Genomic DNA, 26,130 nt, shown 5'->3' with positions numbered 1-26,130 from the left:
GGAATCACTATCCCTGAACTCAAGCAGTATTACAGAGCAATAGTGATAAAAACTGCATGGTATTGGTACAGAGACAGACAGATAGACCAATGGAATAGAATTGAAGACCCAGAAATGAACCCACACACCTATGGTCACTTGATTTTTGACAAAGGAGCCAAAACCATCAAATGGAAAAAAGATGGCATTTTCAGCAAACGGTGCTGGTTCAACTGGAGGGCAACATGTAGAAGAATGCAGATCGATCCATGCTTATCACCCTGTACAAAGCTTAAGTCCAAGTGGATCAAGGACCTCCACATCAAACCAGACACACTCAAACTAATAGAAGAAAAACTAGGGAAGCATCTGGAACACATGGGCACTGGAAAAAATTTCCTGAACAAAACACCAATGGCTTATGCTCTAAGATCAAGAATCGACAAATGGGATCTCATAAAACTGCAAAGCTTCTGTAAGGCAAAGGACACTGTGGTTAGGACAAAACGGCAACCAACAGATTGGGAAAAGATCTTTACCAATCCTACAACAGATAGAGGCCTTATATCCAAAATATACAAAGAACTCAAGAAGTTAGACCGCAGGGAAACAAGTAACCCTATTAAAAATGGGGTTCAGAGCTAAACAAAGAATTCACAGCTGAGAAATGCCGAATGGCTGAGAAACACCTAAAGAAATGTTCAACATCTTTAGTCATAAGGGAAATGCAAATCAAAACAACCCTGAGATTTCACCTCACACCAGTGAGAATGGCTAAGATCAAAAATCAGGGGACAACAGATGCTGGCGAGGATGTGGAGAAAGAGGAACACTCCTCCATTGTTGGTGGGATTGCAAACTGGTACAACCATTCTGGAAATCAGTCTGGAGGATCCTCAGAAAATTGGACATTGAACTGCCTGAGGATCCAGCTATACCTTTCTCTTGGGCATATACCCAAAAGATGCCCCAACATATAAAAAAGACACGTGCTCCACTATGTTCATTGCAGCCTTATTTATAATAGCCAGAAGCTGGAAAGAACCCAGATGCCCTTCAACAGAGGAATGGATACAGAAAATGTGGTACATCTACACAATGGAATATTACTCAGCTATCAAAAACAACGAGTTTATGAAATTCGTAGGCAAATGGTTGGAACTGGAAAACATCATCCTGAGTGAGCTAACCCAATCACAGAAAGACATACATGGTATGCACTCATTGATAAGTGGCTATTAGCCCAAATGCTTGAATTACCCTAGATGCCTAGAACAAATGAAACTCAAGACAGATGATCAAAATGTGAATGCTTCACTCCTTCTTTAAAAGGGGAACAAGAATACCCTTGGCAGGGAATAGAGAGGCAAAGATTAAAACAGAGACTGAAGGAACACCCATTCAGAGCCTGCCCCACATGTGGCCCATACATATACAGCCACCCAATTAGACAAGATGGATGAAGCAAAGAAGTGCAGACTGACAGGAGCCGGATGTAGATCGCTCCTGAGAGGCACAGCCAGAATACAGCAAATACAGAGGCGAATGCCAGCAGCAAACCACTGAACTGAGAAGAGGACCCCCGTTGAAGGAATCAGAGAAAGAACTGGAAGAGCTTGAAGGGGCTCGAGACCCCATATGTACAACAATGTCAAGCAACCAGAGCTTCCAGGGACTAAGCCACTACCTAAAGACTATACATGGACTGACCCTGGACTCTGACCCCATAGGTAGCAATGAATATCCTAGTAAGAGCACCAGTGGAAGGGGAAGCCCTGGGTCCTGCTAAGACTGAACCCCCAGTGAACTAGACTGGTGGGGGGAGGGCGGCAATGGGGGGAGGGTTGGGAGGGGAACACCCATAAGGAAGGGGAGGGGGGAGGGGGATGTTTGCCCGGATACCGGGAAAGGGAATAACATTCGAAATGTATATAAGAAATACTCAAGTTAATAAAAAAAAAAAAAAAGGAGACAACATGGTCTCAGCAGGAAGAGGAACCTGCAGCCTTCTGATAACCAGTTTGATAACCTAGGTTTGAGCCCCAGAACTTACATGAGAGAAGACCAACTCTACAAACTATCCTCTGACCTTCATACACACACACACACACACACACACACACACACGCACACGCACACGCACATGTGCACACGCACAATGATCAGAACGGGAATAAATCTAAAACAGTACATGGAAGTAATCTAACAAAAGAGATTACATTTTATTTAAAATTATATAAAGTTATCTAAAAACATGAAAGAAAAGCAAATAAATCATTCCATAGATGAAACTTGCAAGTCAGTGAGAAACTTGTATTTAAATATACAAAAAAAAAGTATAGCCCTATGTCAAGACAGCATAAAATTTATGCAGAAGTTAAATTTGGATTATAAAATATAAATATTTAAAATTGATAGAAAAGTAGGATTATTTTTGTCAAGAAAAGAAAGACAGTCAACAAAAAAGCACAAACAAAAGATTACTGGAAATAGAACATAGTGAAAAAAAGCCCTGGTCTATAGAAGGGAAGGTATAATGGGCTGGGAAAGAGACTAATCTCACCGAGCAATAAATTAGCCTTGGTGTTCTGGCATTAATATTCTTTATTTTATAATCCTTTTTAATTGTCAATACACAGTCACCGTATACTGTATTCTTTCATAAGACCTTGGATAACACACACACACACACAAATACCTTAACTATTTTCTCCAGTACCATGTATAGTGTCCACCCAAATTTGTACGAATCTACTCAGGCTTTTATTCTTGGGCATGTAGTATACACATAATGATGCATGTGTGTCATTCACATAGCTATGTACCACATTGTTCTAGAATTTCTTTTTAAAGTGTTAGTGAAGTATGTGTGTATCAACATTCATTTATTTAACTTTTGATTATTAGACATTATTTCTTATTCCCATAAATAGTATAGATATCTGAAGGGATTATCCAGGCCAAATGATTTACAACATTCGTCCTAAATGATTATAATACAGTTTCTGTTCATACACACATATATACACATGTGTACATATATATATATATATATATATATGCATGCATGTGAAATGCAAGTGTTGAAATAATCGGGATGGTTTTATAATCTGATGCCGTGTTACCCACATATCATAGTGTTGCCCACTGTCTAGTATCATTACTTTTACCATTTTCTGGTCTGATGGAAGAGTGATATAACTGCATTTCTCAGACTGCCAATGATGGGGGTTCCTCCACACCCCAGGAGAAACTACATTTGCACTTTACTCATTTTTGAAAAAAAAAAGTTGCTTCATTTCCTTTTTAAGTACCTAGAACAATTTATTCTTAAAATATTTTTATTTTTGAGATTATAATATAATTATATCATTTCTCCCTTTCCTTTTTCCCCTCTTAACCCTCCCACATACTTCTTCACTCTACTTTGAATGAGTGGCCTCATTTTTATTAACTGTTGTTACCTGTTACATATTTGTATATATGTATAAATTCCTTAATACTTATACACAGTTTTGTTCATTATAGACAACTTCTTCCATCTGCGTTGTTACTTGTGTGTGTGTTTTCAGGACTAACCACTAGGTCTTGGAGAGCCAGTTGGTGTGCTCTTGCCTGGGGAGGACCATTCCTCCCACTCTCAGCAGTACTTCGTTGCCTGTAGTTCTTTGCTGAGGCCTCATGAGGTTTTGTCAACCAAAAATAAACCCTGACAAACCTGGTTGGCATCATGTTCTATTTATGGATTAATTTAGGTGCCTAAAAGATAGTTCCTATCTTTTAAAAGTAAATTATTAACTTAAAAAAACTGAACCTACAGTAAATAATTTACTAATTTTTATAGTATCTAGTAAGAATTATATACTTGACAAGACATCCATAAATATTTTTTATTATCTCAAGATATAAACATTTCATTATCAAGAACCAATTATGAAATAATTAGGATTGTTTTTATGCTCTGATAATGTGTTAGCTACATCTGCATAATCGTGACCAAAATATCTAGGAAAGCAAAGGAAAGGTACGTTATGGTTTACAGTTTCATTATGTATGTGAGTACACTGTAGCTGTCTTCAGACACATCACAAGAGTGACATCGGATCCCAATACAAATGGTTGTGAGCCACCATGTAGTTAGTTGCTGGGAATTGAACTCAGGACCTCTGAAAGAACACTAAGTACTCTGACCACTGAGCCATCTCTCCAGCCACTGGTCCACAATTTCAAATAGCCCAGTCCTTATTAGTCTTGAGGATGAGGCAGACTTGAGCATTCCATGTCACAGAAGGCCACGATACAAAGAAACTGCATAAAAAGATGCCAGAAGAGAAACAGAACCAAGAACCTCTTGACCTACTCCTCCAACTGGACTCTCTTCTCTCCTACCTTTTCCCTACCCCCAATAATGTCATCATATTATGAAGCCCTCGAGGGATTGATCATTGAGCAAGTTAGTCTTCATTTTCAAACAGTGCCTAGAAACTCCAGAACAGACACACACGGAGGTGTGATTCACTAATACCTTGGACATTTCTTACCGTAACAAAATGGACAAATAATTCTTATATTAGTGTAGATGTACAAGAAAATCAAAATTATCTAATTGTTGTCACTGGATACTGATTATGCTTTGATGAATACTTGAACCAAATAACAGACACATGATTAATGACGTAGTTATATTATTAAATTAAATCATATAATATTTAGAAATAAATGCTACCCTGCTACCTCCTCCACAGTGCAGACTTAAGCATTAGTTTTGCTGCTGAGTAAACTAAACACTTAAGAGCTTCAGTCACTTGCTCACTTGCCTATGCACACCCTTGGTAAGTACTATTGTTAGATGCCACCAAATGCTGTCAACTAATCGGTATTTTGAATCTCAAGAAAACAGTATAAAATAATTTTTTCTAAAAAGAAAACGAAGGTGAGAATAAGGCAGCATACTCACTTTTCCTTCATCTCTTGGGCTATCACTTAGATGTACAACTGGGCCTGGATGAGTCTTGGTGGAGCTGTTAAATCAATTAGAACAATAATTTAAAACTAACAACAGAAAATGGCAAACAAGATTAAGCTGTAATACACTCCAGGGTAATAGAGCTAAGCCTGCAGTTCGCTTGAAATTTCAGCTTTCTTTATGAACTACTTTTCTTTTTTATTATTTTACTTATTTACATGCCAAATGTTGTCCCCCCCCCAAGTCTCCCTGCTGCAAATCCTCCACAAAATCCCCCATCCTCTTTGCTTCTAAGAGGGTGCTCCCCCAGCAACCGTTACCCACTCCCACCTCACCCCTCTAGCATCCCCCTTCATTGGGGCAACAAGCTTCCACAGGACCAAGTGCCTCGCCTCCCATTGATGCTAGATAAGGCCATCTTCTGCTGCATATGTACTGGGAGCCATGGACCCACCCATGTGTACTCTTTGGTTGGTGGTTTAGTCTTTGGGAGCTCTGAGGGATCCAGTTGGTTATTGTTTGAACTACTTATCTTCTTCCTATTAAATCTCATAAACTTGGGTTGGTGGTTTTTTAATTAGGTATAAAAATAAGGTCCTACATTTTGAAATTATACATTTCATTACATTTTTGTGAAATTATGAGTCATTAATATTTTAATGAATTTTATTAATACAGAGAAATGCTATAGCCACAAACTTGTGTAGTAAATCTATTTCAACCAAATTTTAAGCTGCTTGACTAATTTAAGATTTCCTTTGACATGGAATTTTCTATGATTTTGTCCCTAAAGCAAAGTACAGTGGCTTACTGGATTTAAAAAGAAATTCTTTAGTGATTAACTAGTAATAGCTCTCCTTCAGAAATCTAAAAACCTGGAGGAATCTAGTTCATTGATTATGTCTAGCTTATCTGGATTTACCACTGAAACCAATAATAAATAATTATGTATACAACAACACAACTAAAAGTTAAAGGACTTTGCTAACATCTGACACAGTTTCTTTGTAAATCTAATTTAACATGATTATTGAATATGGTTATGTCATGGTCAAGCATATCATCTGACATGACAAAAGAACTACTTCTCAATTTTCTACAGACCTGTCCATGGTACAGTTGTTACAGAGGGTGAGAAAGCAAAGAAACTACATTTAGAAAGGGCAATCCAAATGTGCCTGAATTGTCAGTTTCACTTTATTTCTTAAGGACATATAACATTCATAAAGCTCCTTTACAAAACAATAAAGACTATTTAAATCTTTTAAAGTGATAAGTAAGCAATTCTAATACTGACTCCTGAACATGGCTCAAAGAAATATATAAATTAGATGTTAGTAAATTTTGCAAATGCATTCATTCATCTCATTCACAAACATATATTCTCATCTAAAAACAGATATAGTACCATCGATCTTACTGAATATATATATGTGTGTGTATGTATATATATATATATATGCATATATATATCCTAATTTAATGGCAAGAGATAGCTCATATTCAACAATTTGTATTGAGATTGTTGTTCTACTTGAAAATCAGAATATATGTATTCTATAGAATATTTTAAAGAAAAATGTATTCAGGGTTACAAAGGAAAGTTCATAGACCTGTTTTGTTATACTCATATGTAATTCACTTACATATAGTATCCTAGAAAGGTAAATGCTTCTGATAATATCCTTAATTATTCTTTAGTAAATAGTAATAGTCAACAAACCAAAACTGCTATCTATTTATGGGGTTTGGTTGGACCAACAAATATTAAAGTGTGTTGCATGATAAACTGGTGAAAACAATAAGATGTTTCATAGAAAGAACAGTTTGTACTTAAATATTTAAAAGCTCTGACTTAATCATGTTGTTATTTACCCTTAAAAATTTGCATAGTAAGAATATATGCAAATGCAACCAAATATTCAATTGTTTCCAGTTATTCATGTACTCCATCTTTAATCATAGAATCATATGAAGGGAATGTATTATGGAAATTCAGGTTAGAGCATATGCTAGACTCTTCCACTTAAAGCTTTACTATATAATAAAAGTGTTCTAGTTCAGAAAATAATTCAACATTCAATTTGTTATTTGTAAAAAATTTAGAGTATAAAAGAGATATTACTTGTTTTTATATCAAAGTTAAGGGAACATTTTTTATGCTGTTTTGCTACTTAAAGATCTAACTATCAACATGTTGGTGTATTTTCTGTCTCTAACATTAATTTCCAAAACCCCAGAAAATGTCACTAGCAAAACATAACTGTCAGAAATTATGACAAAATTCTGAAGTAACATATTCTAATATATCTTGAGAAGTAGAGAGTAATTAAAAGATAATTTACATAAAATAACACACATTAGCTCAACTATATCTATTTTAAAATTATCTGTGGTTTTAGTTCAATTTCACTTAGTTAAACATCAGCAGTGGATTTATTAATTATAATCCCACAAGTTACATTAATCCTTGCACTAGTGTTGTTAGATAAAGTGACAGATAAGTTCATACTCACAGCTCAATTGCCTTGTTCCACATGATGACATATCCAGAAAGAATGAAAGATTCAATATTTACAATATGTGTATTTCCTCTTTCTGTTCCAACATAGAGCCATTTACTCTGGAAAGGTAGATGACAGTAAGTAATTCTGAAAGAAAGAAAATTGCAATTAAAATATCTGAATTTTACATTTGATCAGTACATTTTCTTTACACATTTCACACTTACAAAGTTATAGTTACATAAATGATAGAAAACCTATGTTCCAAGGTAGCATTTCCTTATTAATAGAACATGGGACAAAATGATAATATATCATTAAAAATAATAATGACAGTCATTATCAGATACATGTTTATTATGAACATGGATGTACATCATGCTTAGTTTTAATTTTTTGACCAATACACAAAAATGTAAGAGCTGTAGATAATAATGAGAACAATGATGTTTAAGACATATGTACACTGAAAATATTTAAATCAAGTTCATCATTTCCAAATCAAGAAGGCATATAAAATCTTCCTTCAAGCATCAGTAAGTGGTGGCACATTATTGTCACTTATGTTTATACTGTGTGACAGCATTTCAGAGCTTACTTTACATATCTGACATTATAGTAACTTTAATCCACCTTCCCCAGCTTCTCCACACACCACCCCTTCTTCCTTGGCTTAGTTTCTGGTAACCACCATTTGAACCATCATTTCTAAGAGATCAACTACACTATCTGTCATTCTGAACACAGTGATAAAACAAATATGTATTTCTGTTTTACATAGGAGAAACCAAGATGATTTTTTTCAGTAGCAGGAAATTGAACTTTGTTTTCAGTATTTTTATTATTAAACCACAATAGGCACATGTATTCAAAATGACAAAGGAATGTTTTGATAGTATGTCTAAAACTGTGACTAGGTATCTACTTTGAAAACAGAACCATTCTACAAGGTGATTTAAAACTGTGTAACACAGTGGAGATGATTCTAAGTGCTTTATATAGCATATACAATAGAACTTACGAACCTCTGTTCTATAGATGTTTATCTTTATTGATGCATACATGAGACTAAACTGTTTGCTCTATAACTGCCAAAGCCCAACAGCTAAAAAGCGTAAGAAAATTGTGGTACAATCCATTCCTGTTACAAAATTTAGTATCCAAGCTCCTCTGCTTAGTTATTTAAATAAAAGTCATTTCAAGGATAAATTAGGTACATAATGTTCATAAATTTCAAAGTTATTGGAAAAATAGTAGTCATCTGTACTTTGTTCAAATGCTTGGCATTTATGTATTAGGGGGAAAACTGCTAAGGTCGGAGAATCGCTCTATTCTCTCTCTCTCTCTCTCTCTCTCTCTCTCTCTCTCTCTCTCTCTCTCTCTCTTTCTCTCTCTCTCTTAATGTGGAGGTCAGAGGACAATATCAAGTATTGGTCTACACTTCCTACCTTGTGTGAGGCAGAGTTTCTCTTACTTGCCATAGTGCTGCATACTTCAGTCTAGCTATCCTTCTGCCTTTTCTCTACTTCCCGTCTTAATGTAGGAGTGCTCAATGTAGACATGTGCCATGGTATCAAGACCTCCTTGAGTTTCACTGTTCTATTCTCATCTTCATTATGAGCTTTCTGACTAGCTCTGAGACATGTTCAATATCTAGAGTCATCAGGACTACTATATATGACATATGAAATTAAACGGCTCACCTATTAACATTAGTCTCTCTAATTTGAATTCATTGTGCTCTTGAGACTTTTTTAAAATGTATGAATGCTCTGTCTGTATATACATCTGCAGGCCAGAAGAGGGCATCAGATCCCTTTCTAGATAATCAGGAGCTACCACGTGGTTGTTGGGAATTGAATTCTGGACCTCTGGAAGAGCAGCCAGTGCTCTTAACTACTGAACCATCTCGGAAGCCCTTTCTAGATGCTCTTAAAAAGGCAATAAGTTCATAGATAATCACTTGCATGTTCTGCACCAAATATTTCCTAGAGTTGCCTTGGAAGATTATCTAGTACACTATCATAAAAGCTGAACAAAATTTTGACAGACAAATAGATACCCTTTTTAAAAAACTGAATGGTAAGTTCACACAATTCCATCGTATATCACACGTAAGAGTGACGCTTACAAGCACGATGGTGCATAAGAGTCAACAGTGAACAGCCAGGGGCTCCTGTACATAGTCTCAGCCTGCCATACTGAATGTTTCAATATCCTACCTCTCTGAACCAAATGTTATCTGCCCTGTGGAAAGCATGAGGCATATCACATTCAAAACACTATAAATTTGCTATGACATAAGAAACAGCAAAGTAAATTGGTTTTTCTAATTAATGAGTAACTTGCATGATACTGGGAATCTTTAATTAAGAATTGAAGTCTAGAATAGCTGTCTCCAAGGAATAGTTACTAATATTACACAGGAAATAACTTGATGGTCATGTTTCTAGGCAATGAACAATCAATTTTCTATTTAATCTTCAATATAAATAGGAACTCATTTTAGAGAAGGTATACAATCACCATACCTGAATCACAGGGAGACAGAGAAAACAATCTAAGGGCTTCCAACAGGACATGAGGAAACTTCAATATGACGTAGTGATCTCAACCTCAGTTAATAAGTAAAATCTGAGAACTGCCAGGTTTAGTGATGAAACCTGAGGCAGGAGATGGCATGCTAATGTAAACAAACCTTAGAGCAGAAAGAAAACAGGAAGAAAAACCTAACAGAACCAGAACTAGCTTGTGAACTAACTCTTTAATGATGGTTAGTAAAGAGAAACTAATGAGAGTCCCACAGGACTAGAATAACCATTTAAGATTCCCAAACTTTCTCTGAATAGATCAGTGTGACTTACTGACATGAGCCAAGGGTATTATTATACTTGTTCTGTGTACCTGATAATCATAATAATTAATTGGTAACTTCATAAAGCTTAATTTTTATTTCATTAAGTCCTCATTTGCAACTTGAAAGACTACCACAATCTGATACATAAGTAATGTTAAGGTGTTAGATGTTGGTTTCCTATTCATTTTGAATATCACAAAAACATTTAAGACATCTCTAGCTTTCCATACACTCATCTATTACACCTTCACTGAATGAGTCTTTATAAATCTTGTGTTATAACACACATAGCATCCTTATCATCTGATACATATGTGACGAGAGACATAAACAAGTTGACAAGAAAGGAAACTAAAATGAAGCTGTGTTAAATGTTTATAAAAATTAAAGAAATGAAAGTTCCATTTGAATAAGACTACTAAAGGTCAATATGTAAAGAAGTAATTTTAAAATTTAAATAATGTACATACTGTCAATGTACATTACAATGTACATTTCTGATCCTCCCTTAGGATTCAATGTAGAATTTCCGTAATTTATGTGATATTGACAATATGGATATGGTTTTAATGCTATGTCCTTTTAAGATTGGTGTATTTATTCTTTGTATTTTTCAGCACTTTTATCTCCCTTAACTGCTTCAAACTCTGCTTCATAGTATACCATGTCTTATTTTTACAACTATTTGCATGATAGAAACTTTTATGATTTTTCTGATTGTTAGATTTTTTAATAGTGCTGAGCAATGAACACACTTTAAGTAAGTACCCTACTACTGAGCTGTGTTCTCTGCCCCTGATGTTATTAACCACAGATGAAGCACCTGCCCTGAATGTTAAGCTGTCCTATACATGGAGGGGTCTGGACAAAATAAAAGGGGAGAAGAAAAAGTCTGTTTTCTCAGGCATGTACTCTCTGTTTCACAGCTTCTAAGATGAATTATTTTGCCTTTCTACATTGTTGTGCCACAATGTACTGCCTCACCTCATTGCAAACAGTCAGATGGTCCTGGGAGGAAACATCTGAAACCATGAGCCCAAATCTATATTTACTACTTTGCTCCCTGAGGTAATTGTGTGTTACAAAATGGCTATTGCACAAATAGTACACTTCTGGTATTTTATTGATCTATAACAAAATAAACATAACTAAAATACAAGTCCAACTCTGTGAACTGAACCTGTATAGCCAGCATTTTTAGGTAGAACAATCTGTCTAAATCCTTTAGAATGTTAGTATTAATTTAATATAAAAACAAAAGCATTTCAAGCCAAATGCTTTTGTAGAAAGCTACTGTAGAAAAATCACAACCCCAGACCTTGCCTACAGACTTCTGTTTAAGAAACATTGCCATAGGCTGCCAACTCTGTCCATATCTAGTCAATACAGTAATTGAAGTTCTAGCTAGAACATTTAGAAAACAAAAGGAGGTCAAGGGGAAACAAATTAGAAAGGAAGAAGTCAAGGTATCACTATTTGTGGATGATATGATAATATACATAAGCGACCCCCCAAATTCCTGCAGTTCAAAGAACTCCTACAGTTGATAAATAACTTCAGCAAAGTGTCTGTATATAAAATTAACTCAAATAGATCAGTAGCCTTCCTTTATACAAATTATAAATGGGCTAAGAAAGAAATTAGGAAAACAACACCCTTAACAATAGCCACAAATACTATAAAATATTAGTGTAACTCTAGCAAAGCAAGTGAAAGATCAATATGAAAAGAACCTCAAGTCCCTGAAGAAAGAAATCAACAATTTCTTCTTCTGAAGACACAGCTATACCACTCCAACATACCCAAAACTCTCAGCAATAAAAACTTCTGCAGGGATGACCATCCCTGACCTCAAGCTGTACTACAGAGCAATAATGATAAAAACTGCAAGACTCAGAAATAAACCCACACACATATGGACACTTGATCTTTGACAAAAGAAGCCAAAACCATATAGTTGAAAAAAGAAAGCATCTTCAACAAATGGTGCTGGTCTAACTGGAAGCCTGTATGTAGAAGAATGCAAATTGATACATACTTATCATCTTACATAAAGTTCAAGTCCAAGTAGATCAAAAACCTCAATACAAAACCAGATACACTGAAAAAAATGGGTTATAGGGCTAAACAAAGCATTCTCAACACAGATATCTCAAATGGCCGAGATGTGATTGAAGAATTGTTCAACATCTTTAGTAATCAGGGAAATGCAAATTAAAATGCCCTGAGAATCCACCTACACCAATCAGAATGGCTAAGATCAAAAACTCAATCTACAGCACATGTTGCTGAGGATGTGGAGAAAGGGGAACACTCCTGTTGCTGTGGGATTGCAAATTGTTACAACCATTCTGGAAATCAATCTAGCAGTTCCACAGAAAATTGGAAATAGTTCTGCCTAAAGACCCAGCTGTAGTGCTCCTGGGCACATACCCAAAAGGTGCTCCACCATACCACAGGAAAACGAGCTCCACTATGCTCATAATAGCCTTATTTGTAATAGGCAGAAACTGGAAGCAACCCGGATGTCCTTCAACTGAAGAATGGATACAGAAAATGTGGTCCATTTACAAAATGGAATACTATTCAGCTATTTAAAACGAGGACATCATGAATTTTGCAGGCAAATGGTTGGAACTAGAAAATAATATCCTGAGTGAGGTAACCCAGACATGCATGGTATGTGCTCACTGATAAATGGATAGTCTCCAAAAATACAGGATATTCATAAACCGTAAGAAGTTTAACAAGAAGCAAGGTCCGAGTGAGGATGCTTCAATACCACTTAGAAGGGGGAAGGGAAACTTCTAGAAAGTCCCAGACACCAGGTATCTTAGTCAGGGTTTCTATTCCTGCACACAACATCCTGACCAAGAAGCAAGTTGGGGAGAAAAGGGTTTATTCAGCTTACACTTCCACACTGCTGTTCATCACCAAAGGAAGTCAGGACTGGAACTCAAGCAGGTCAGGAAGCAGGAGCTGATGCAGAGGCCGTGGGGAGATATTACTTACTGGCTTGCTTCCCCTGGCTTGCTCAGCTTGCTCTCTTATAGAACCCAGGACCAGCAGCCTAGGGATGGCACCACCCACAATGGGCTGATGCAGAGGCCGTGGGGAGATATTACTTACTGGCTTGCTTCCCCTGGCTTGCTCAGCTTGCTCTCTTATAGAACCCAGGACCAGCAGCCTAGGGATGGCACCACCCACAATGGGCTGGGCCTTCCGCCTTGATCACTAATTGAGAAAATGCCTTACAGCTGGGTCTCATGGAGGCATTTCCTCAAGGGAGGCTCCTTTCTCTGTGATAACTCCAGCTTGTGTCAAGTTGACACACAAAACCAGCCAGGACACCAGGGATATGAGAGGCTCCCAGGAGCCAGTGGGGATGATCTTAGTCAAAATGCCCAGTGATGGAAAGATGGAGCCTGAAGAAACCACCTCCAGGAGATAGACCTGGACCCCATTAGAGACACGGGGCCACCTACCCTTCTTCAAAATTCTTGATCCAGAATTGTTCTTGTCTAAAGGAAATGCGGGAACAGAAATGGAGCAGAGACTGAAGGAAAGGCCATCCTGTGACCAGCTCAACTTGGGATCCATACCATGGGTGGACACCAAACCATGACGCTATTACTGATGCTATTTTGTGCTTGCAGACAGGAAGCTAGCATGACTGTTCTGAGAGGCTCTACCAGCATATGACTAAGACTGATACAGATACTTACAGCCAACCACTGGACTGAGATTGGAGACCTCTATGGAAGAGTTAGGGGAAGGATTGAAGGAGCTGAAGGGAATGGCAACCCCATAAGAAGACCAACAGTGGTAACTAACCTGAACCCCCGGGAGCTCCCAAAGACTAAGTCACCAACAAAAGAGCATACACAGGCTGATCCAAGGCCCCTGGCATATATGAAGCAGAGAGCTGCCTTGTCTGGCCTTAGTTGGACAGGATGTGCCTAATCTTGTAAAGATTTGAGGCTCCAGAGAAGGGAAGGTGTGGGGTGAGGAATGAAGTACTCAGAGGCAAAGGGGAGGGAGGATGGAGTGAAGAACTCTGGGAGCAGGAACTGGGAGGGGGAAACATTTGGGGTATAAATAAATAATTTTTAAAAGCTACATTGTCATAACTCATGAACAAAAAATATTTTAAAAAGAAAATAGAACTAAATCATTGTTATTGTTCTATAAGAGATTCAATAAAGCCAGGCATAATATTGAATGTCTTTTATCACAGCAGTTGGGAGGCAGAGACAGGTAGATCTTCATTAATTTGAGGCCAGTCAGCCTGGCTATGTAGAGAGACACTGTCTCAAAAATTAAATAAATAAATAAAAATAAATAACGAAAAATTCATCAGGAGAATTTGACTTAGAAGATCTTCTTTCCAATGAGCTCTAATATAGCTTATTAAGAGCTATTTCTCATGCCAGTAAATTCTTCAGTTTCAGGTATAACTCTAACTAAGATCTTAGCCTCATAAAGAATATTTATAATTGCCCTGCCTAACTTAGATATTGTGAATCAAGCGTATAATGAATTGCGTGTGAAAACAACAGCCATACACCAGAGATGGTTTCCAATGTTTTGGAGACTGTAGCTACTAGTATTGCTTTAAAGCTATTTTGGAATGGTCTTGATGCACATCCACTAAGTTATACCAATATTTTAAATCTTTGGGGTACTAAACATCTAATTTTAATGTGTGTTCTAAGACTATAACCACAGAAATGGTGGTTCATTAGGTATGAATGGTGCATAAAAAAGAAAGTGTTTTTTTCATATTTTAAAAGCATCAGTCTTTGCTATTTAAGTAAAGGTCCATTGACCAGCAGCATCAACACTAGCTACACACTTATTTCAAACCCAAACCCAAGCCTCACTTCAGACTTTCGAAAACACAAACTACACTTTATGACAGAAGTAGCAGGTGAGTTGTGTCATGCTCAGACTTTATAAGGCGAGTCTCTTCAGACAATCTGCAGAACAGAATGGAAGAGACATTTCTGTGGTTGAATGATTACTTCTGACACTTCAGGAGTCAGGAGAGAAGCCTAAATTACTGTTGTGCTAGAAGGGATATGGTCAGGTGGTTCCCTAAAACTAGTTAAAGATGAAATTATGAAGAGAAAGAGAGGAAAAGTACTAAGGAAGACAATGACATTAATTGTAAAAACAAGTGAAAAAAGGAGATAAAGTCCCTGTGAATCCTGTAGCCAAATATTTGTAATATTTGTAAGCCAATATAATATTTGTAAGCCAAAATACTGATAGGCAGAAACTTCAATGGGAAATTTTATCCATAGAAGAAGAGAAAATGTCCCTTAAGTAAAACCACCTCTTGATTTAAAATAAACTATACCATCTAGAACTATTATACAAAAGACCAAATTAAAAATGAATTAATAGTCAACTAAATTTCATTCGTAGACTTAATGGGCTATCAGTGTACTAATGTGTCACTAAAAACACCACTCAATCACTCATCATTTGGGGAATCATCTAACATAACACAAACGAAATTAAATTTCTGCAACTATTAGTTAGCTTACCGATAACCTAAGTTAGAGACAGTAAACTTGATCTGTGAAGTACTAAAATACAGCGAGTATTTTGAAGTTTAAACACCACACAGTTTGTCTTACAGCTTCTCAGCTTTTACACAGTAGTACAAAAATAGCCAGAGACAACACACACATTAGAAAGCAGAATTATGCTACAGCAACAGAATCTTATTCCTAGAATGAAGCATGGGCCACATTAGCAATGCATGCCACTACGTGGAATCTAAACGTTAAGTTTTCTATTTTTATTTGGGTATGTAGTTTCATACAAACTTGCTGAAATTATCACAAAAACTTCCCTAAATGGTTAACTTTTTATGGAAAACATAGCATGTTTTTAAATATATTATTTTTTTATTTATGCTAGTTTTTCAATATATTATTTTTTAGAACAAGCAAGAAATATACATGATCAAAATATTTTATATACTATTGTGCATTCTCAATACATTGCCAAAAATACACTAGAAATAATGATAAGATTAACAGGCCCACAGCTCCCTGCATCCAAATCCCGTAAAGGAGAGAGCTGAAGTCCCAGAAGTTTAGTCAGTCCTGAGACCTCAGGGAGACCGCCACTTGTGCCCACTTCTGTTCATATTCCTGGCGCAAGAGGGAAGTGCATAGTGCCTCTGGGTACAGGAATACAGGAGGAGTCGGAGGCAGGAACCTGCTGATTTCTGCCTGCGCCCAGAACCAAACTGAATTGGTCCTACAGTTCCCTGCCCCAAATCCTGTAGGGGAGAGTGCTGGACCCTCAGAAGTGCAGACAATCCTGAGAACTCAGAGAAGACAACTGTCTGCCCACTTTCCTGACCGTAGAGGAAATCGCCTAGTGCCATCTGTGCCCTATGGGTACAGGGACCTAGGATTTATCAGGGGCAGGACCCTTTTGGCTTCTGCCTGCACGGAGAGCTGAAAGCCAATAGTTAGAGGAGAGAGAACAGAGGTAAGACCAACTCTTCTGCAACAAGCAACCCTCCTGGAGGCTTCAGGTCACACAAACCAAGGAGCAGCTCTCTGTCCCCAGATCCAGCTGAAAGAAAACAGGTCTACAGGAGTGCTGACACACAGGCCTACAGGAGGGTCAAGCCACTGTCAGAGACAGCAAGACAGGCTAATACTGAGACAACCTGATGGTAAGAGGCAGGCACAGGAACCTAAGCAACAAAAACCAGGACTAATTGGAATCATCAGAGCCCAGTTCTCCCACCAAAGCAAATACTTGATATCAAAACACATCAGAAAAGCAAGATTTGGATTTAAAATCACATTTGATGATGATGATGGAAGACTTTAAGAAGGATATAAATAACTCCCTTGAAGACACGCAGGACAGCACAAGTATACAAGTAAAGCCCTTAAAGAAGAAACACAAAAATCCCTTAAAGAATTAAAGGAAAACACAACAAAACAGGTGAAGGGATTGAACAAAACCACACAGGACTTTAAAATGGAAATAGAAACAGTAAAGAAATCACAAAGGAAGACAAAACCTAGGAAAGATATCATGAATCATAGATGCAAGCATGACCAAAAGAATACAAGAGATAGAAGAGAGAATCTCAGGTGCAGAAGATACCATAGAAAACATCAACACAACTGTCAAAGATAATATAAAACAGAAAAAGCTCCTAACCCAAAACATCCAGGATATCCACAACACAATGAGAAGATCAAAGCTAAGGATAATAGGTATAGAAGGGAATGAAGACTCCCAACATAAAGGGCCAGTAAATATGTTCAACAAAATTATAGAATAAAACTTCCCTAACTAAAGAAAGAGATCCCCATAAACATACAAGAAGCCTTCAGATTGGCTCAGAAGAGAGACTCCTCCTCTCACATAATAGTCAAGACACCAAATGCACAAAACAAAGAAAGAATATTAAAAGCAGTAATGATAAAAGGTCAAGTGTAATGTAAAGGGAGACCTATAAGAACTATACCAGACTTCTCACCAGAGACTATGAAAGCAGAAGATCCTGGACAGAAATCATACAGACGCTAAGAGAACACAAATGCCAGCCCAGGCTACTATATCCAGTAAAACTCTCAATTAATATAGATGGAGAAACCAAGATATTCCATGACAAAACCAAATTTACACAATATCTTTCAACAAATCCAGCCTAAAAAGGATAATAGATGGAAAACTCCAACACAAGGAGGAAAACTTCCCTGTAGAAAATGCAAGAAAGTAATCTCCCTGCAACAAAATAAAAAGAGACACACAAACATAATTCCACTTCTAATTATGAAAATAACAGGAAGCAACAATCACTATTCCTTAATATCTCTTAATATACATATATATAGTATTATATATCCATTCATGTTGCTCATGTATTATATGACATTTCCACTTATTCATAAATTTATATGCTATACATTTGAAAATTATTGATTAACTAGAGTGTACATCTAGGAAATTGATCCTGGACTAGTAAAATATTTGAAAACCATAGCATGCAAATACACTAGGGTTAGTAGTGCAATCAAAGCAAGGAACAATTCTCTTAACTGGTTGTTTGAACAATCTTATTTTGGAAGAGACACTGGATATCTTCTATAGCTACATAAAATACAAGTGGGAATAGTATATGAGGAAGTTACAAAACAAACTTGAAATTTGAGCTAGCATTAATAAACTTTCAAAGGACTAGTTCTTCTAAACTGGGTTAAATTTATGATCTGTCTGCCATCTTTACAGTTAGCTAAACAGGATTTAACTCATCTAGGACAAGTCATAGACATCTGGAAGCGTCTATGATGGCATTTTCAGAGAGGTTTAACTAAGGAGAGAAAACCTACCCTGAAGGTGGGTGACATCATTCCATGGGCTGGGGTCCCAGACTGAATAAGTAGGAAGAAAGGAAAGAAAGAAAGAAAGAAAGAAAGGAAGGAAGGAAGGAAGGAAGGAAGGAAGGAAGGAAGGAAGGAAAAGAAAGGAAGGAAGGAAGGAAGGAAGAAAGAAAGAAAGAAAGAAAGAAAGAAAGAAAGAAAGAAAGGAAAAAAGAAAGAAAAAAAGAAAGAAAAAAAGAAAACTAAGCAGCAACGTGTACCTGTTTCTTGACTGTGGAAACAAATGACTATCTCATGCTCCTACTGCCATGCTTTCCCAACGATGATGGACTAAACCTTCAAGTCCTAAGTCAAAACACAGCCTTCCTTCTATAAGTTGCTTTATGCCTGACATTTGTCACAGACATGAGAAAAGTAACATGATCTTATATTTAAAAAGAGGTGGAGATTCTATGGTCTTCAAGGAGAGAGAAAGATATGGAAAGAGAGAAGAGAAGGGGGGAAAGGTGGTGGGGAGGGAGAAACAAAATCTTGGGTATGTATTATATTCCAATGAAAGAAAATGAAAGGGTTTACATCAAGTCTATTAGTACAAGCAACAAAATGAAAGCATTTCTACTTACACAACTCTTCAGACAATTAGTATACCTTCCTTTTGAAGACTTTTAAAAATGAACAAATTAGTTTTCTTCGACTTTATCAGCAGATGGGGAAGTAGAGAAAGAAAGTACAGGGGAAGGACTAGGACAAGAAGAGAGGAGGGAGGGGAAACTGTGGTCAGGTAATACATGACAGAAGAATAAATAAATAAATTTTAAAGAGCATCCATTTATACTAAGAAAGAGGAAAATGTCACTTAGAGTGCTAATGGACAAGACTGAAAATAATGAATCTAAAATGAACACTCAAAGAAATAATATACAAGATCTCACCTAATTTGGAAAAAGATGTAAACCAAAGGATTCAAGAAACTGGACTACACCTAACAGAATACCTCAGTGAAATAAGACCAAGGGAAGACCTTAGTCAAACAGTTGACTACCCTGGTAGAGTGAGTACTGAGGGAGAAATGAAAGCAAGGAGAAAGGGCAAAGGGAAATGGGGGGAAAGAGTGAACAGAAGGGGAAGAGAGGAATGGAAGAGGAAAAGAAGTGGGAAGGAAAGTCAGGAGAGGGAACTGGGAGGAGAGAAAGGACGGGAAGAGAAGGAAAAGGAGAGGGGTGAAGTAAAGGAAAGGTTTGAAAGCAGCAAGAGAGAAACCACATGGATGCAGACAATGACAGCAGATTTCCCATCAAAAACCATGGAAAATGGCAAGAAGTGCGATGAAATTCAAGTACTTAATACAAGAATTCAGTATTCAGCAAAAACAACATTTCATGAACAAAGGGAAACTATGGCTTTATCAAGCAAAGCAAAATTAGGAATTTGGTACCAAAATACCAGTTTGTGGCTGGAGAGATGGCTTTGTGGTTAAGAGCACTTATTGTTCTTACAGAGGACTTGGGTTTAGTTCCTATCAGGTGTCTCACACCACCTTAAATGTAGTGTTGGAGGAATCTGGTGCCCACTACTTGTCTCTTTAGGCACCTGCACACACATGATGCACATAAACTCATACAAGTATACATACACATACATACAAAGAAAAAACATAATCTTAAAAAAAAACAAACCACTACCAATACTAAACATGTGGCTGAAAAGACTGATGAAGGAGGAGCTATGGAAAATCAAGAACAGAGAAAATACAAAAAAGTATACATATGAGTGAGGCAATACAGAATTTCAAATAAGAATTTTTAAAGAAGGTAAAATGGTCTGGTTTTAAAAAAAATAGTGCTTAGTATTTTGTTAACTTGACACCAGCTAGGATCTGGGAGAGAGGAACCTTGATAGAGGAAAAACTCATCAATTGGTCTATAAACAAGTGTGTGGTCATTTTCTTGATTAATGGTTGACATGGAAAGTTTCAGCCCACTGTGGGGAATGCCTGCATTGAGCAAATTTTGTGAAAAGCAATATATAATAATAAAGTAAACTACAAAATGATAAGACCAAAGAAGTCAGATGTGTAACAGCTAACTAATTGCCTAAAAGCTAAACACAACGCCTTCTGGTTTCCACCTCTGCAGGGAGCAAAGACTTGGCTCCAGAACCATAACCATACAGGCCACACCCCAGTTGTAGCTTGACTCCCAGGTATCTGGCATATCCAGAAGCACATGTGAGACCCCCACCCAACCCCAATACCAAGCATACTGGGACCCATGGGGCCCCTGGGACCCCTGGACACAGATTCCCCAACCAGCTGGAGACCTGTGTGCCTTCTGGTTTCCACCTGTGCTGGGAGCAGAGCCTTGGCTCTAGATCTGTACCCAAAAAGCCCCCACCCCAGTTGCAGCTTGACTCCCCAGGTACTCTGACACATCCTGAATCACAGGTTCATAGGAAAGACAGGACCCAGTCAGAGACAGGGAGGGTATATATAACACCAGAGATAAACAGATAGCAAGAGACAAGTGCAAGAACATAATCAACAGAAACCAATTTGACTTGGCAACATTAGAGCCCAGTTCTTCCACCACAGCAAGCCCTGGATACCCCATTACACCTATAAAGCAAGATTCAGATCTAAATTCTCATTTCAGGAAGATGATAGAGGACTTTAAGAAGGACATAAATGATTGCCTTAAAGAAATATAGGAGAACACAAGTAAACAAATAGAAGCCCTTAAAGAAGAAACACATAAATCTCTTAAAGAAATACAGGAGAACACAATCAAAACAGTGAAGGAATTGAACAAAACTATACAGGATCTAAAAATGGAGATAGGAACATTAAAGAAATCACAAAGGGAGACAGCCCTGGAGATGGGAAACCTAGGAAAGAAAGAGGAATCACAGATGCAAGCATCACCAACAGAATACAAGAGAGCGAAGAGGGAATCTCAGTGGTAGAAGATACCATAGAAGGCATCAACACAACATCCAAGGAAAATACAAAAAGCAAAAAGCTCCTATCTCAAAACATTCAAGAAATCTAGGACATAATGAGAGGACCAAACCTGAGAATAATAGGTATAGAAGAGAGTGAAGATTCCCAACTCAAAGGGCCAGCAAATATCTTTGACAAAATTATAAAAGAAAACTTCCCTAACATAACAAAAAAGAAATGAATGTAAATATACAAGAAGCCTATAAAACACCAAATACCAAATGCATAGAACAAAGAAAGAAAATTGAAAGCAGTAAGGGGGAAATGTCAAGTAACATATAAAGGCAGATCTATCAGAATTACACCAGACTTCTCAACAGAGAGTATGAAAGCTAGATCTTGGGCAGATGTCACACAAACCCTAAGAGAACTCAAATGCCAGCCCAGGCTACTATACCCAGCAAAACTCACAATTACCATAGAATGAGAAAGGAAGGTATTCCAAGTCAAAACCAGATTTAAACAATATCTTTCCACAAACCCAGCCCTATAGAGGATAATAGAAGGAAAACTCCAACTCAAGGAGGGAAACTACACCCAAGAAAAAGCAAGAAAAGAAGAGAAACATACAAACATAATTCTACCTCTAATAACACAAATAATGGGAAACAACAATCATTGGTCCTTAATATCTCTCAACATCAATGGACTCAATTCCACAATAAAGGGACATAGGCTAATAGACTGGATAAACAGGACCCAGCATTTTGCTGCATATAGGAAACACATCTCAGTGACAAAGACAGACACTACCTCAAAGTAAAAGCCTGAAAAACTGTTTCCAAGCCAATGGTCCCAAGAAACAAGCAGGAGTAGCCATTCTAATATCCAACAAAATAGACTTTCAACCAAAAGTTATCAAAAAAAAATGGAGAAGGACACTATATATATTCATCAAAGAAAAAATTCAAAATGAGCTCTCAGTTCTGAATATCTATGCTCCAAATACAAGGGCACCCACATTTTGTAAAAGAAACATGACTGAAGCTCAAAGCACACACTGCACTTCACACAATAATAGTAGATTTCAACACCCCACTCTCATCAATGGACAGATCATGGAAACGGAAATTAAACAGAGACATAAACAGACTAACAGAAGTTACGAACCAAATACATTTAACAGATATCTATAAAACATTTCATCCAAAAACAAAAGAATATACTCTCTCCTCAGCACCTCACGGGACTTTCTCCAAAATTGACCATATAATCGACCGAAACAGGTCTCAACAGATACAAGAAGACTGAATTGATCCCATGCATTCTATTGGATGACTATAGACTAAGACTGGTCTTCAGTAGCAACAAAAACAACAGAAAGCCCACATATATACGGAAGCTGAACTACTCTCAATGATAACCTGATCAGGGAAGACAGAAGGAAAGAAATTAAAGACTCTAGAATTCAATGAAAATGAAGGCACAACATATCCAGACTTATGGGACACAATGAAAGCAGTGCTAAGAGGAAAACTCACAGCTCTGAGTGCCTCCATAAAGAAATTGGAGAGAGCATACACTAGCAGTTTAACAGCACATCTGAAAGCTTTAGAACAAAAGGAAGCAAATACATGCAAGAGGAGTAGAAGGCAGGAAATAATGAAACTCAGAGCTGAAATCAACCAAGTAGAAACAAAGTGAACTATACAAAGCATCAACAAAGCCAGGAGCTGGTTCTTTGAGAAAATCAACAAGAGAGATAAACCCTTAGCTAGACTAACCAGAGGGCACAGAGACAATATCCAAATTAACAAAATCAGAAATGAAAAGGGAAACATAACAACAGAATCTGAGAAAATTCAAAAAATAATCAGATCCTACTACAAAAGCCTATACTCAACAAAACTGGAAAACCTGATTTGGATGAAATGGATTATTTTCTAGATAGCAGGTACCAAATTTAAATCAGGATCAGATAAACCATCTAAACAGTCCAGTAACCCCTAAGGAAATAGAAGCAGTCATTAAAATTCTCCCAACCAAAAAAATCCCCAGGACCAGATGGTTTTAGTGTAGAATTCTATCAGATCTTCAAAGAAGACCTAAAATTTAAAAATTAAAAATTTTAAATCATTTTAAACAAAACAATGTTTTTAATGTTCCTAAGATGTAAACTTGTACTAAGCCTGTCGGCTGTTCCTTATGTTGCTGCCAATTATCCCACTTCAGTTGAAATAATAAAATTATCATCAATATTTCTTCCTCTTAAGAAAAGTCATAAAGGGGACCATAATACTTAACATTTGAATAGTAGGAGAAAGAAACAAAACCCAAACAATGCACTTTTTCTATTAATACAGAAGTGACCAATCAGATTTACTCAGAGCATTGAAAAAGAAAAAAATCATGTGTGCATGCGCACATGTGTGTACCTGGATGTGTGTGTTTAGATGTCAGAGGTTATCAGCAGATTTCTTCCTTGTTCACAGTAGGTTTATTTTGTTTTGTTTTGTTTTTCTTGAGCTGCACTCACTCTCATTGTCCCTGGAAGTCACAGGTTTGGCTAGGCTGACTGTCCCATGAGCTCCAGGGACCTGCCTGTCTCAGCCCCACTGGTTGGTGCCCAGCTTAGTCAGAAATGCCAAGGATCCAAACTCACATCCTCATGCTCACTGTGTAACTTACCATCCGAATCACCTCCTAGCTCCCCTCCCTCAAAGAAATTGTATGAGCAGATAGAGTTTAACAATATAACAACCCAATAGGTGATATTCTTAGTAGAATAACAGTATAGCGCCTCTGATCTGATCTTATTTTTTAAAAATTCTTAAACTCTTTCTATATTATTTATTTTACATTTAAAATGAGATAGCACATCATATACTGTGTACTGCCTAGCCCATTGTTTTTTTATAGTACTTGCAAAAACCAATCCTACAAATAAAGTAGAAAAAATATCAGCCTAATCTAGAGAAAGAAGTCCTGATTAACTTAGTAAATTCTTACATGTTAATTCTCCCCAGTAAAATAAAACACTAGCTATAAAGGTGGCAATTCATGAAATAATGAGATATAATACTCATGAATTTTATTTGTAATATTTAGAGCTAATGATTTAACTCTCACATATTATGCCCATGAGGTTAAAACTACTAAAAGTATGAGTATATTATATATAGCTACCATTTTATTTTGTCATATTTATAAAAATATGTATACTTCATTAATATCTGCCAAAATAGCAGTGCTTCCTTATTAAATATTACCAAGCAACAAAATAAAAAAAAATCCCCATGTTGGGCTTTAGGTTAAAACTGCTTTCCTCCCATGTTTATCTTGGTATGGATAGTATTTGTCAGTCTATATAAATTTACTTCTCAAAGATTTCTCTTCTTATTAGTCACAAGTTTCCCTATGATGTACTTTTCCATACACTGTAAAAAGTCTGGTTGCCCATAAGAACAACAATGCCAACCAACCAGAGCTTCCAGGGACTAACCCACTACTGAAAGACTATACATGGACTGACCCAGGGCTCCAACTGCATATGTAGCAGAGAATAGCCTTGTTGGGGCACCAGTGGAAGGGGAAGCCCTTGGTCCTGCCAAGGTTGGACCCCCAGTGCAGGGGAATATGGGGGGGCAGTAAGGGGGATATATGGGAGGGAATATCCCCTATGGGGGAGGGGGGGGAGGGGATGGAGGCTTATGGACAGGAAACCGGGAAGGGGAATAACATTCAAAATGTAAGTAAAGAAATATATCTAATAAAAAAATTTTTAAGAAAAGGTCTGGTTGCTTTCCCAAGTAATGATAGACTATTCTACATAGCTAAGGTACACACCTCACTGCTCACGTGATCACTGGAGACTGTTCTTTAGAGGGACATGCATATCTCTAGGTCTAGGAAATAGTGAATTTTGAGAATTTATCACAAATAAAATAAGTTCTGCCATTTGCATGAACTTTGGCAATGCTAAAATTCAGTGTTTAATTAGAACTGACATATTTTTAACTCTAATACTCTAATTGTTCAATATTCTACTGTTAAAAGGTATTTAGATGAAAGGGTCAGGCGTGGAATATGGGAGATATATGATATAATCAATAATGTGAAATAAAATTGTTTTTACTTAACTTTTGAATCTTAGGTCTGAGTTTTCATTGCCATAACCCAGGGGAAAGAAAATATAGTTGCTGAAGTGATGTTTGCTAGCTTAAGAGAACAAAAGGTTTGGGTGTTTCACATCTTCATACATGGCTGAAATCTATCCCAATTATGCATTTTCTATGAAAAAACTGACAACAGCATAGATTTATAAAGGGAACATCTTTTATTAAATTTGCTCAAGAACCAATTCTGTCATATGCAACAGTTATTCCACACAAATGATCTTACCGTTCTCTGTTAAACTTAAGAGAATGGAGAATAGCCGGCCTTTTCTGTCTCAGATTCCACAAATGAAGTGTGTCATCTGAACTCGCACTGACCAAAGCGCCCTAGGACAGAAGAAA

The 26,130-nt window shown here is 37.0% G+C and overlaps 1 protein-coding gene across 7 annotated transcripts in view; it reads right to left on the bottom strand.

The window, feature by feature from the left end:
* Stxbp5l (syntaxin binding protein 5L) overlaps positions 1 to 26,130 on the bottom strand; it is a 329,014-nt gene that overhangs the window by 221,552 nt on the left and 81,332 nt on the right. For 6 of the 7 annotated variants that reach the window (XM_063270382.1, XM_063270385.1, XM_063270384.1 and 3 more), the window contains 3 exon segments: positions 26,015 to 26,115; positions 7,462 to 7,596; positions 4,937 to 5,000 (listed from right to left, as the gene is read on the bottom strand). In XM_063270382.1, coding sequence (XP_063126452.1) covers positions 4,937 to 5,000; positions 7,462 to 7,596; positions 26,015 to 26,115 — 300 coding nt within the window. 7 annotated transcript variants of the gene reach the window in all.

This window comes from Rattus norvegicus, chromosome 11 (assembly GCF_036323735.1).
Source record: "Rattus norvegicus strain BN/NHsdMcwi chromosome 11, GRCr8, whole genome shotgun sequence".
Classification (NCBI taxonomy): Eukaryota; Metazoa; Chordata; class Mammalia; order Rodentia; family Muridae; genus Rattus; species Rattus norvegicus.
This window is presented reverse-complemented; position numbering and strand designations above follow the sequence as displayed.